The sequence below is a fragment of the Diabrotica undecimpunctata genome, chromosome 4 (assembly GCF_040954645.1).
Source record: "Diabrotica undecimpunctata isolate CICGRU chromosome 4, icDiaUnde3, whole genome shotgun sequence".
Classification (NCBI taxonomy): Eukaryota; Metazoa; Arthropoda; class Insecta; order Coleoptera; family Chrysomelidae; genus Diabrotica; species Diabrotica undecimpunctata.
In genome coordinates this window covers 9655001-9670659 of record NC_092806.1, presented here as the reverse complement: position 1 = coordinate 9670659, position 15659 = coordinate 9655001, and the positions used below count along the sequence as shown (strand labels likewise).

General features: G+C 32.1%; 1 protein-coding gene across 1 annotated transcript in view; it reads left to right on the top strand.

Annotated features, from left to right (window-relative positions):
- Window positions 1-415: 415 nt before the first annotated feature.
- Window positions 416-15659, top strand: part of LOC140439135 (switch-associated protein 70-like) — a 29000-nt gene continuing 13756 nt past the window's right edge. The window contains exon 1 of the mRNA XM_072528851.1: window positions 416-758. Coding sequence (XP_072384952.1) covers window positions 660-758 — 99 coding nt within the window. The 5' untranslated portion in view covers window positions 416-659. The remainder of the gene's footprint in view (window positions 759-15659) is intronic.

Sequence of the window (15659 nt, the reverse complement as noted above, 5' to 3'; positions counted from 1 at the left end):
TGTATTTTAATTTTGGAACTTGCAAATTGAAAAAAAATTTAATATCCACCTACAATTTTTATTTGAACTAATTTTCTCTAAACTGTACAAGAAACGTTTTATATTCAAAAAATGACTTTTTCACTTTTTAAGATTGATTAAAACAAAAACAAAGCAAAATTAACTGTACGTCTTCACGAATTCTTCATCAGCTAGCCCTCATTTACCTTTCAGATCCTTTCAGATTTTTCCCTGATAGACTGGTGTAAATTAACTATAGTTGATCTAACCATAAGTAGAAATATTTGTTAAATTTATCTTTAATTAATACATTTACTTTTAATGTTATTTGTTACCAAGGTCGCTGGCATTCACACATCTCAATGCATGTAAAAATTAGAGACAGAGATTAAAAAAAAAACAAGCTTCCATATTATAGGCTTGATTAAAGTGTTCTTTCATGGACATTTCAGCGCTCCATATTTAAATAAAAGTTATTAGAATAATAGTTGTTATTTTCCAAACAATTATCGTCGCGAGTTGTTGTTCGAGGTTGCCTCCAGCCGCAGTCAGTCGAATGTGGGCTACTAAAAGATAAAACACTTCGGTAAATGAGTCATAACAGCTCAGTGAACCAAGTTGGATAACAAAATAAATGGTAGATTAGGTGATTGTGTATAATGGCAGTGGTATTGGAAAATACTACTAATTGTTTGTGGCTAGCTTTTGAGGCGTTGCAGCAAGATCGCTCTGGATTGGTACACAAATCCAAGTTAAAGGTAAAATTGTAACATATTTTTATTAGGCTAAAATAATTTACTATTTAACCAATTAAAAAGTTTGTTTTTGGTTGAAAATATTTATATATGGGGAATCTCAAATATATTTTTTTAATCTCTTGTTTTCTTTCATTCATCTTCCGGTTTTTAATATTTAAAAATTTGTGATAAATGTATTTTACAATATTTCAAATATTTGCAAAAGGATCATTTTACTTACCTAACCGAGTGGGGCAAAACGATCCCTTAGGGTTGGGTGAAATGACCCCTACCCTTTTTTTTTAATAAAAAACAGGTATTTGTTGTTAAGAATAAAGTGAAATTAATTTAGTAAACATTCTTTTAGGGAAAAATATTATATGTTTAGTAAGAAAATAAAACCATTTAAACAAAAAATTAAACTCCGTATAATATGGTGAGTAACTAAACATGGGCTATGTAGTACAATAGTTACAACTTTCTACGAACTCTGTCTATCTTCTCATTTACATAACAATAATCGCAGGTGTAAAAGTCGCAGTCATTGTCCTCTATTTCAGCATACCTATTCATGATGGGCCCAACGTCTGCAAATATTACACTGTATGCAGTCCTCTAATGTGGGAGAAAAGTATCAGAACAAATAAAATACTCTGCATCTTCAACATCCGACTCTCCATCATCTAGGTCCTTCTTTTTGTTTTTATAACTTTAATTGAACGTGGTATCTTGTTTTTCCCCATTTTGCTTTCCATTAACTGCAGCTTAATCTTTTTAATTTAAGGGCTCTCTTTTCCTTCAATTCTTCCTTTTTTTGTCGCTCACCTAAAAGCTGGTTTTTGTAAGGAATGCTTGTAAGAATAACCGTACCAACAAATCTTCTTTTAGTAGTGCGTCGTGGTTGTGACGAGTTGGGAAATGGGCAAATATCTTTCGGAAAAATAATCAAAGGTACAGATGTGGAGCCAGGTGTCAATATGCGGACAAATAACAGATGAAGTTGGCCCAATTTATGATTCGTCAAGGTCATCGTTGTCTGAAATGGATCCCTCAGCACAATTTTTCTTACAAGGAGTTTGCTGAACTGAAGTTGAAGGAGCTTCGACTTTTCTACTTCTAAGAAAACATATCAGAATTATCCATTAATCTTATTCACCATTAAGAAGGCTTCTCGATCTTCTGCAATATGAAATAATTGTCTTGCATGTTTTTTAACCAAGAAACTTGTTTTCTTCCTATATTTCTACCACTTTATTTTGCCTTTAAGGATCAGTTGCAATATTTTATATCGACTTCCCCTTACTATATGTCCCAGATAAGACATTTTTCGATGTTTAACAGTCTTTAGCTGTTAACGCTCCTTAGTATTTCTTCATTAGTTTTCCTTACTGTCCAAGGTATCTTCAGCGTCTATGAACCCACATTTCCAATGCTTCAATTTTGTTCATGATCGATACTTTTAGCATCCACACACTATACAAAAGTACGGACCAAATATAGCACTTAACTATTCTTTCTCTTAGTTCTAAACTGAGATAAATATTGCAAAGAAATGACTTTATTTTTATAAAAGTAGTTTTAGTCATTGCTATTCTACGTTTCATTTCTATGTCTGGATCTAGTTGGTTTGTTATTACAGTTCCCAAATATGTCATTTTGTAAACTTTCTCAACTTGGACTCCGTTTAATTGAAGCTTTGCATCGGGATGTGGGTCACGACTAAACACTAAAAATTTGGTTTTGTTTGAGTTTATTTTAATGCCTATTGCCTCTCGTACGTCGTGAATACGATCAAGCAGAATTTGGAAACCTTCAATATTATCTGACAGAATTATTGTATCGTCTGTATATCTAATCACATGTATCTTTCCTATTATTTCTAATAACTAGCATTAAATTTAGCATGCATACTCGCACAACACTTTACTCTGCTTTTCACTCACTCATTATACCAGTTCAAAAGGCTTTGTTCTTTTGAGCCTTCTTTCTAGGTTCGTATTATCGCTGGATAGCCTCGACGTTTACATGATGATGGAGTCGTTGTTCATGGCTCCCTGCAAATTTCTTGATTATCTGATTGACGTCTTCCATCTTGAGGTCCCGGTGAAGGTTGTTGTTCCTAACGTATCAAGGCGCATCTACGATGTTCCTCAGTACTTTATTCTGGAATGTCTGGATTACTTTGATGTTACTAGGCTTGGCACAGCCCCAGAGTTGGCAGCCATAGGTCCATACTGGTCTCAGTATTTGTTTATAGATTAGGAGTTTATTATTTATGGATAGAGAGGAATGTCTTCCCATTAACCAATACATTTTCTTGTAGCGGATGCCTAGTTCTTCTCTTTTCTTCTTCACGTGAGCTTTCCAGCGAAGTTTCGCATCAAGAGTGATCCCCAAGTACTTTGCTGATGTTGCAATAGGCACTTGGACATCATTTATTCTAATAGGAATATTATGAATTCTCTTATTGGTAAAATTTATATGGACTGATTTATTCTCATTCAGTTTAATTTTCCATTTTTTGGTCCATTCATGGATTTTATTTATTGAATTTTGTAGTTTTTCTGTAGCTTCTTCGACAAATTGAACAATGTTGGCGACAAAAATTCAACCTTGTCTGACTCCTCGTTATATGGAAATTTCATCGGTGTAGTTATCTTCAATTTTTATCCTCCAATATCCTTGTCATCTATTCCGATATTTTTCAGTATTTGCATTAATTTTACATGCTGTACTTTATCGAATCCCTTTTCGAAGTCCACGAAACATGCAAATACATCTTTTCTTTGCAAACGTGCCTCCCTGGTTTCCATAGCATTTCTAAAACCAAATTGAGTATCTTCGGGATTTTCTTCCCATTTGCGTCTAATTCTGTTGTGAAGTATTCTTAGGAAAATTTTAAGAGTGTGGCTCATTAGGCTAATTAATGGATATTCTGAGCATTTTCTCGCATTAGGTATTGCGATAAAGATGGATTTGAGGCAATCTGTGGGAATCACTCCGGCGTTATATATTGAATTAAAAAGTCTTATTACTTCTTTTACGTTATCATCCTCTATTAGTTTCAGCCACTCAGTTGGTGTATCATCCACAAGCTTTTCTAATTTTAGCATTATTTATAGCGTGTTCTACCTTGCATTTCTTAATTTCTGGGCCTTCAGTACAGTTTTGGTAGAATTCGTCAATATTATTCCTGTCATCTTCAAACAACTCTGATATATATATACAGCTGCCATTTTTTTCCTATTTCGTGCTCATTTACAATAATTTTGTTATTATTGTAAACGAGTACAGTGGGAACTCGTTTTTTAAATCGGTCCCTTATTAGTTCATCTTTCTCATTATGTATATCAGTGACTAGTTTTTTGTTCAAGATCTAAGCAATTTCCTTCATTTTCTTGTGGAGAATGAAGCTATCGTGGAGTTTATATAGGTTTTCAGCTTTGATGCAAAGTGTAGTCATCCAGATCTTCTTCGTCTCTATAATTCCCTTAAAAATGTTACTGTGTATATTTGTTTTTGGATCGTTGTTCCTGGGGTTTCTAATGGTTTTTTAACTAAAAACCTTAGTAATAGCATTAATGTATCTTTATTACTTGTCACTTAATCTATTTGGTACCTTATAATGCCCTGATGTCTAAAGTCGATCTCCATGTGTAAAGGCTCATGGGCGGTAACTTATACTAAATGTTCGTTATAACTAAACCTTTGTCTTGGTAGTTCTGTATCAATCTATCCACACTGTCGTTTCTCTAAGAACATGTTTTCCAACTACGTGATCTACGGCTCCTGCTCCAAGTTTCATGTTAAAATCTTTTAATGCGATGTTAATTTCGCGATTCTTAGTCATCTTTACAGTTTCGTCTAGCTGTTGATAAAATGGCTCTAGTTCTTCTTCTGACTTGTCTGCTGTAGGAACGTAGCATTGTATAATATTTATATTACCTTTTACAAGCAACTGAATGAGTATGAACCTTTAGTAGACCGGAACAAAATTCTTCTATTTCTGAATTAGATTTTATAGTTTATCTGTTGCAAATTGCAAATAAGCTTTTGATATTCCACGTAACAATTTTGTATACCTTATCAAGTTGAAACCGGGAGATTCTTCACACTCCTTGACCATTCAAGGACTGCCCAGGACTAGATCCGTATATTTTGGTTCTTTCAACATGACACAAAAAGATCTACAGACGGATATTCTGAGGAATATAATGCCGTTGTTTCCTACTTGCTTTACCCATAGCAGTACCGCAGTACTCTAACTGTTTCAGTCTCACTTATGGTATTCTAGTAAGAAGTCGGTTTAGGATCATTTCTTTTGAGCCCAATTCTAGTACTGCTGATCGCTGCTTCTTCACCAGTTGTTTTTATACCATCCCTAGAAACAGAGTTGCCACTTCTGTTGCATTCATTGTACCGAATAATATATTCTCCATCTTCATCATCGTTGTGGTCTTCACCCGTATCCAGAGGCAATGGGGCCGTGATATACCCCACGGAACAGGGTCTATATCTGAACATAGCCATTTACTAGCTGCAAGGCCTACTAAAGCAAGAGATGTCCACAACCGCGACTTGGACAGACAGGAATGACTCATATAAACAACAGAGAAGGTGACTCTGTGCTCTATGATCCGGGTTACTTGGAATATATGATTCCATTACAAAACGCTCTTTAAACAGCTCTTACTCGTATTAAAATAATTTTTTTAAAAAATATTGAGGTATACTAATCTTATACTTTATGCTAATTTAAAATGTTAATAACTTGTTTAAGTACATTTCAATTTTGCATAAACATTATGCAAACATTTTTGACGTAAAGAAATAGTTATGTCCATGAGTCATCCAATAATATAAACATTTTAACCATATCTGTAAACATTTCTCCGCCACACGTAATTTTTTTAACATTTGACAAAAATAGATATAGTATTTTATTATCTTTCCATTTATGAACTATATTTTACAGTGTTTTTTATACAACTAAAAAAGAAATTTCAGATTTTTAATTGTGAAATTTTATTCGTGCAAATTAAGTTCGTGTTTTTCAACGATTCTTTTGTAGCGTGTTATCACACATTGCAAAATTAAAAACAAACATCTTGGAAAACGCAGTTAAAATAGAAACAAAGATTATTACGAATCAATGTTGAATTATACAGTACATAAAGTATTATTGGACACACAATTTGATGTATATTACCAGAACAATCAATCTTCAAGTTTTAAAACCGAATTTAGTACTGATGATCATTTATTAAGATATTAATAAACATTAATGATATCATGTAACATTATTTAAAAGCTGACTGATTCCTAAACATCATTCTTCTTAATTATTTTCTGTTTCTATTTACTATCTGGGACTGATTGCATGTCTTTACAGTTTTCAAAGAAACTTCAAACAATAATTTAAATAGAGCGGATTTGAAACCGGACTCAATGTAAGAGTATCGTCTCGTATAGCAGATCAGGTTTATGAACAAATTATACGCAATTTGCAGCTAACAACTTGTATTTAATGCCATTACATTAAAGAATTTATAAACTTACATTTAAAGAGTTTATTAAAACTGAACAAATCAAAACTAATATATTTATATATTCCTAAACAAAATTCTTCATGAAACAGATACTACAAATTGAAAAATAAGATTAGTTAAGAAGCGTTTATAATCTCATATAATGTCCCACAAGTGCTGCAATTATTTCACATGAAAAAACCCTCTTTTAGAAATAATTTTTGGTTCTTTAATTGCGCTAATAACGTCATCCCAATCGTATTTTCCAATATCTGCTTTATCTGGCCACTTCCAAGACTTCAAAAAGATTTCTGCATCGATGAAATTTCAACCTTGGCATCTGTAAAGCTTAAGATTTTTCCTGGAAAATACTCTTCTTTATACTTAAAGATTACATATTTATCAACTTTTTTGACAATTTGGTTAATTTCTAGTTGCTAAAAATTTCCACAGGTCTGCTCATCAATATTATTACAGAACATTTCAAATTTCTTCTCGTTATCTAAATATCTTTCATTTTCTTTTACATTATGTGTAGGCCTACTTTTTTAGCTTGCGGTGTGGCCTTTCTTTTTATATATTTTTATAAAAGTTATACTTCTATACGCGCGCTCCACGTTGGAAATTTGTATGGGAGTGAATCTGTGAAACTATTAAACTCCATTCGCTTAGCTCGGACAAATTTTGACAGATTCATTGTCGGAAACCTACAACACAACAATTCCTACTTCTCAGTATTAATAGCTCAAGTATCCTGCTATTACAGACTTCTTTCTTTAAAAAAAGAAGAATTATTCTAAATAGTCGAAGTGTATACTAAACCCATCAAATTTTGGGTAGTATATATTTAAAAAATATATATTTAGTTGTTATAATTTAACATAACTATTTATTATATGGTGCAGATAAATAAATATTGATTGTCGGTAATTCGCAAAGTTCTATTTTATTTACTATTTAGTTTGTTTACTATTAATATTGGCTATGAGTACGGGTGCTTGGTTGTATAGTAATTTCCAGCCACTTTTAGTCTGTCAAAAAGTAACTAACTTCGCAAAAAAATAATTACTAAATTCACTAGACAGTTCGGACTGGGATTAGCGAACCGAGTTTACATATGTAAGATAATGAGTAAGAGAGAGGCAGAGGATATATTTTCTCTCTCTTCCTCTCTCGAATATAAAAATATTCCTTCTGTATATATAATTTAATATTATATATTATATAAAGATATATATACACATAATATTATATATATAATAAAATATTTATTAATAATATTATTTATGTGATATGTTTTGTATTATTTATTAAATGTTCATAATTATATTATTCTTTTGTATTTCAAAATAATAATCTCAATAAATCACTGTATGATCCAGAACTGTCAATTTTGAAATATATTTGTGTTATGTCCTCGGTACTGTAGTAGTCAGTATCCCCGCCTGTCACGGGGTTCGATTCCCAGTCGGGGAGGACTTTTTTATTAATATTATTACATTATTGTCATTTTTAAATACTTATGGATATTGCATTTTAATTTGTATTGTATTATTATATATGGAATTATGTTGCACTGTATTGTAGCGTATTTTTTTTATGTATAATATTGTCATTTTTAAATACTTATGAATATTGCAGTTTAATTTGTATTGTATTATTATATTGATAACAAAATAAACAATGAATTTTACTGCAGAGTATGTGTAAAAAAATTTTGCATTCAACTCCTTTCATACATATATGAAAATAAAAATATACATTTTCATCAAAATATTGATTCAAGCCTTCATTGTTAGTAAGTTGTTATTTTCTGTTTCTCTTTCTGCTATGTCTTACCTATAGAATTACATATATTATGTAATGATTGTGCAGATTGACTCCCAAATAAATTTGTAACCGCGAATGCGTGTATAGAAGTGTAACTTCTACCGGCAGTCCCACTGGACTGCCACACCCGTTTTTTTTCAGTTTCTTTCATTTTTTCTTTCGCGTATTGTTCTATTTTTATTAGATAATACTTGCAGGTGATAATTTCACAGTTAGTGACCAGTCTTTTTCGTTTATTCTCTGAATTCTGTGGTCTTTTATCTTTTCTCATCATTTCTAACAACAATTCCTCAAATGATTTACGTTTTGTAAAGAAGGTTCAATTAGCGAGACAAGGCTTTCTTTTTCTACTTGAACTTCATTTGCCGAACTAGCTTCTGTTCTTTCAACCATTCCAAAGGTAGAGACAAAGGTTTCTGACTATTCTGTTAAGAATAAAGCGTTCGAAACATCTGATTGTACCGTATCTGAAAAAGTATGGGATGCTTGTTGCCCTATTTGAATAATTGTAGTCTTCTTGATTTCCAGTGGCTATAACATTACTCACATCTGGTTGTAGTGCTGCTGAAGATGTAGGCCTACTGTCTTCTAATTGTACTGTGGCTGAGGAAGGGATAGTTACTGAGTGTTGGACATTCAAAGAAGCAGTGGCTTCCAAGCGTACTGTAGTGGGGTTTGGAAGATTGATGCACCCGTGATGCACCCCGTATCCTCCCTAATATCCTTAATTGCCCTATCAAGGTATATGAGGAGCCAGTACCACTCTGAGTTTTTCTTATGTACGTTCGTACCATTTTTTGAAACAAAAACAATCTGATATAACCTAGGCTTTGAAAAGTAAAGGATGGAAAAAAACGTTTAGGTCCTGAGGGGTAACTGGACCACGCCCTGGCCACACTGGAACACAACCTCCTAAATCGGTGTATGTTTAGTGCCGTGTTTATCCATTTTTTTATGTCATCTACTCTTCTGATACCATCGTCGTATAATCTGATCATTGGTCTGTCTTGTTACGGGTCCGACCCATCTCAATTTATTTTTCAATATGGTTGCACTGATATCGTTTTTTTTTTTTGTTTATTCTCCTAATCCTCCTTATGGGTTTCTTATCTTTTATCCCTGTATTTAAAATTACTCTTTTCATATTTTGTTGTGTAATTTGAGGTCTATGGATTGTTTTTGCTGTAAAGGCCAATGATATTAAAGACCCATTATTGTTCCATTTTTTTTATTCTGTAGATCCAATGCAGCTTACATACAAAAAATTTCTGGTGAGGATACGAAATACCCAAGAAGCAAACTAGACAGCCCCAAATAATAGTTACTTTGGCCTAAATGAATCCAAGTGCCGATCTGAGACTGTGAAAAAAAAGTTTACCAGTACACCACGCAGGGCATTATCATCCAGCCTTCTGCGTCCAAAGCTGAACATAGCCCTCCCCTAATTTCATCCAGTTTTGTCGGTTTGAGTTTCTTGCAGACAGTACCTGGCGATTTCTTTGACGTCGTCTGTCCATCCGCTGAGAACAGAAAATAAAAATGGATCAAACTATGAAATACCCTAGACATCCCAAAAGTAACTCATTATCTCCAGACTTCTCAAAGACAACTCAAGAATTTACCAAGGAAGAAAACCAAACTTCCAGCCAGCTATTAGTAAATGGTAAGACTGAAGGCAAGAAAACAAGCGATACTACAACATAATTTCTTGACGAGGAGAAAAACTATTCGTCACATAAACAAAACGAAGGTGATGATTAATATGATATCAGAAATTAACAGATAGAACCATGGACGTATAAACGTTCATGAGTAGAACATATTGGGTGTATTACCAACCAATGACTCCAACATAAAGGTATATCATCACCTACAAGCTGACAGGATATGGTGGGGATCGTAGCCACAAATATTGAGAAAATCAACCTTGGCACTTTGTTTTACGGGAGGTGAGTGTATGTTGCTACAGCCTCTATTCTATATACATCAAGTACATTGATCAAGGTTACTTTTGGTGAGATCATGGGAAGTATTATTGGCTGTTTGAAACCTGGTTAACTTCGGTCCCTATAGCTAGCGTAGTACCACCCTATGTAAAAAAGAGTGGTAACTAAAATAGACAGGGAGCAGTCTTAAAACAATAATTAACCACTAAATAAAAAACTCCAAGTGAGACTCAGGACACGGTGAAGAGAAAGAGATATATAGATAGATAGATATGTAGAGCGAGAGGAAGTGTGTTCCAGACAGAATTTACCTACAGCCAAGGACTAACTGGCACCTGAACATGAGTTACATTAGTATTGGAGAACTCTTAATAGGTTGAGGATAGGGGTGTCAAACTGCAGAAGTAACAGAATCAAATAAGGATATGCTATTGGCAGTCATTATGACTGTGCCGAAATGTAAACCAGATAAAATATTCGACTCTAGATATATGAACTTTATGTGTATTTATGCAAACATTTTTGTTTGCAACGAGTGGGCCAAAAAACTGATGATGTAGGTGCCCATACAATGACATCTCTTCGTCCAATACCTATATATATATATATATATATATATATATATATATATATATATATATATATATATATATATATATATATATATATATATATATTGTAGTGGTATTCAAAATTGAAGGGTAAAAATATTAAATGTACGATGAAATTAATATTTCAGAGATTATAGAAAATAAAAAAATACTCCGAGCTGCCTGGAATTAACCAAAGGTAATCTTAGTCATAAATAATCTTTTGTATAAATATAACAATGAATAGAAGTTAACGATGGTTTTTCCCCATAAACCATAAAGTGTTCCGTAAGCCGGATTTGCGCCATGAAAAGAACAATAAAAATAGTTAATAAATAAATGATTGTTCGGAATATGTAAATACCCAGTAGAAATTAAGTGTTCTTGTAGAAATAATATGAATTAGGAAAGTTTGTAGGTATTTCTGATTTTATGTGGGAGTGGTATGCAAATTTCTGATTGGCCGAGAATTTGGAAAGTGGTGATGGGTGTGTATAATGAAAGGTTGGATGAATGGATAGAGGAGATGAGAGAATCAGTTAGTTCCAGTTTCTTAAAGTGAATGGTTGGTTTTCGAGGTGGTATCCAAGGGTAGTAAGTAATAAAGAATAAGTTGTGAGTTGGTGAAGTAATTGTGTCCGACGGTAGCTGATCTGTACAAATTTGTAAGTAAACTTTTCCTACTTGTATTCTACGTATCGCTGTTTATTTCGGAACGAGAGATTACGTTTGGCGAGAGGAAAAGAGGCTGGCATCATTGGAAAGGTACGTGCATTCGAAGGAGAGCATTGAAGACACTAAATTGCAATATCTTGTTTAATATTGCCAATTACATAGGAGGCTGCTGAGAACTGATAGTTCATTTTGCAAAGAACAAGGAATTGGACAACTCAAGGCAGAGGAAGCGTTTCAACGGGAGAAACATTCATAATATATTAAATTTGAGAACTTTGGGTTAAAAAATATTATATCATATTAGTAACGTGTGAATAAGTTGTCGATAGTCGAAGGAGATCAAATTTGTTCTGAGAGGGGATACGGATCTGTGGAGAGAATTGGATAATTCATACAAATTTTTCTTGGTACAATCGTTATATCAAACTTGCATTAGGAAGGACACTGAATATTATTTGATTTGTTTATGTAGAATAATAAGCTGTATCTTAGATTGTAGTTGTATTATATTATCCATGCATTATTGAAGATTCACGTACGTAGAACGAATTTTGTTTGATAAACATTGTATGCTAATAATTTTTGGAGGTATTTTAATCAGTTTATTTTATTACATTATTTTCATATCATATTATGTTGTTTTATTCCGTTATTCTTTGGACCTAACCCATTAGCTGTAAAGTATAGATATTGAAGCACACGTAAAACCTGAGATAACAAAATTGAAAGGTGTGATATATATCATCAATCAAAAATTTTAATAATGTTTCATATATATTTTTTGTAAAGTTTTAAAATTAAAATTCTAGATATCACATTAATATATATATATATATATATATATATATATATATATATATATATATATATATATATATATATATATATTCATAAAAGTTTTATATATTTTGTTCACAATGATCTTAGAATTAGTAATTCCTTATATAGACATGGTTCTTAAGCAACCATTAAAGTAGAGTCAAATCAAAATAAGACACAAACAAATTTGGAAACTTGTTCCTCGTGGACATAACTAAAAAAGCAAATCTCAAATATATAACGGTTGGTTGTCCATTACCGTTTTTATAAAAAGAATTGTTATATTTCAAAAACCAACTTTTTATGCTTTTATTTTAATGACATCTAAAAATTAAATCAACTGTTGTCGTGCTTTCATGTAGCATGAGTTGATATCTTCATTAGAATTTTCAATTTTCATGAAAACGTCGACAGGTGTTCATAATAGCTCCGTCTACCTCGCCAAATACAGAAAAATTCAGGTTGTTTTGATTTTGTGTGAATGTGAAAACTTGTAGTGTGTCAAGGCTGGACATCGGTGTTGAAAAAGATACACGAATATATATTTATATTACATTCAATACTGTATTTATGTATGAACTCTTTATAAATAGTTGATTTAATGCATTCATAAACAAAAATATTTCATATAATATTTGTAAATAATCATTTCGCATAATTTGAAGGCAAAGTAAAAGAAAACATTAAAAATAACTCTGAACCTGAGTATTAGAAGGGCCAAACTCCAATTTCGTTGTTTTGAGTAATAAACAATTCAAGTTTCAGGAAAAGTTAAATGTCAATTTTAAATTTAGGTAAAATAGATTTTTGATTACTAATAACGAAATTTCAAGTAAAATAAAAGTAGTATTTTTTATTACTAAATAAATGGTGTTATCAAAATGTTTAATAAGTTTAAATTTTGAAGGAGTTTGACCATTTAAAAATATTTTTTTTTATTTTATTTAAATATTTAAAAAATAACATAGCTTCCTGTAAAAACAAACTATTTGTAGTTTTACTGTATTCTTCCTCTAAAGCAGGATAGTTATTGGCATCTAATGTTGATGAAAGTTTTAGCTGTTTAAAATACGTTTCGTTATGATCACTAATGTACGGCAACAACTACATTAAATCATCATATCTTTTGTTGGCTATTGGTATTTGTTCATGGTTTAAAGGTTTTACCTGCTCAGAAAATGTAAGACTATCTATATTTCGCATGAATCCCCTTTTAAGATCCACTTTTTTAAAATCACCATCATTAAAGTCAGTTTTATACAAAAATTGATATTCAATATTTTTTTGAAACTATATTTGTTTGATTTGCATCCACAATACTAAATCCCTTTCTTCATTTTTTTTCTGTACACGAAATCTTTTTTTAGGACATCTACATAATTTAATAATTCTTCTTGGCCAACCTCAAATACGCTTTTTAAGTTTGTTTTTTCTGTAAACTACTCTAATAAAATTTGTCCAGTCATGTGGCACCTCGATTTCCATGGCAGTTTTTTTAGCTGCTTCAATGGATGCATGTATCGTATCGGCCTCCATATGGGTGTGCTCTGGCTTTATATAGTAGTGGTTTATCTAAAATAATTAATTTGTGTCTGGTAGCTCCTTTAAATCCTGCAGAACATCCTGTAGCAACATAAATGTTTCTATTTTGTCCAGAAAATGAATCGCTGTAGAAATTAAGAGTTTAAATGTCTTTTGAAGATATATCTAAAACAAAATTTCTTGACAAGAAGCTATTTCTTGATCTCCACGTTCTGCAGTGGGTATAGCTCTTTCCTCCAAATTTCAAGTATAGCTCTTTTCCTGTGTTTTATTCCTTAATCAACAATTTGTCTAAAAACAAACCAAATAAAACTTAAAATAATAAAACCAAACAATAACACAGAAGAGAATAAACTCACAATTCATCAACTAACAACAAAAAAGCAACTGGAGTAGATCAAATCAACATGGACCTTGAAACAAGATGGTGAGGTCTCTTAAGAATGTACATCTGATAAATAAATATTGGTTGAAATTTAAAATACGTAAAATGAGGCAAATATCACAAAAGATACCGCTGTTTAAAAGAGGCGTACAGGAATCGGAAATGGAAATAGAGAATTAAGAAGGAGTTTACTTTTACAATAAAAGACACACATAAATCATTTGATTTTCTGTGTGATGCCTCGATATTGACCATGTTATATGTCACATAGAATTATATACATTTGCAAGAGTCTACATTTGGTACTGAAATTAGAAACGGTAATATACTTATTACCCCATAACGACCATCGTCTATTAGACTATCGGTTTATTCAAAATTACGAAACTGTAAACAACAGCTGTTGTCGAAATTCTCATATTTTCCGACGAATATTTTATACCATAATAGCAGTATTATAAAAATTGGGCTGAATTGCCCTGCAGTTTCGTTCCATAAAAAACAAATCCCTTCATTGCCAATATGATCTGTTTTATAAAGAGTTACATTGTAGACCCACAGTCTACACTGTCTTTTGTAAAACGATACACCATTTCTCTTAAGAAGGGGATTGGCAAACATTTTTCCAAATGAAATGAAACAGTCATATAACTTGAATCTAATTTACTTCTTTCTTTATCTTTCTTCTTATTTCATAGCAGCTTTGAGCATTTCCAAATGATTATTTAAATTTTGTTCTATTGTAATCTTTTCGTGTACCCCATTTTCTGTAAGGTTTGTTTTATTATAATATGAATTAGTCGAAGATTTAATTGATCACACTTCGCATATGTATCATTTGCAGGATGATGAAAAGCAAGATTAAATTCTTCATTAAATATTTTTCTGTACCTACTGAAATTCTTTGAGCGAAGCAACTTTCATTTCTTTGCACTTTTCAGTATAAAGTCTATCTATACTTGAAATCTTCAAATCGGGGCTAAGGTAATACCTCGAAAATTTTTCACGGGAATAGTGGCTGGTATATGCTGGAAAACTTCTTATGCGATCACGAACAATATCTTTTAACTGTTCAGCAATTTTGGGTTGGTTTTTATGCATTCCACTTCCATCTGGTGGACATACCACATCATGGGCCCTTCTTTTCTCTACAATCACTCTTATCGTTTTAATAGAAAAGTCATAGATACTTAAGTATATGCTTTGACAGACTTCTGATCGATTTTCGGTAGAATCTTTTAAAAAATGTGTCCTAGAAAAAGATCTCCTACTTTCCATTTTCTCTGGTGCTAGCCATTGCCTATCTTTGAGTATTTCTTGCTCACTTTCCTCTAACTCTTGATATTGAGCGTGTCTACTTAATTGGTAAAATCGCGAAAATATATTCTGTCTTTGAGCATTATCAATCTTACTTTCGCCTGCAGTGTGACTATTACTTTAAGCTTTCTTTACCTTCCCCTTTTTAGTTTTATATTCCTCGCCTTTACGTTTTTTTTTCCTGTCTTTTAAGTTGTTTCCAATCTTGAATACGTTGCATTCGTTTCTTTGATTTATTTTTTTCACTGTAACTGTTAAAATGGGCGTTCATCTTCGCTATCGTTTTCATC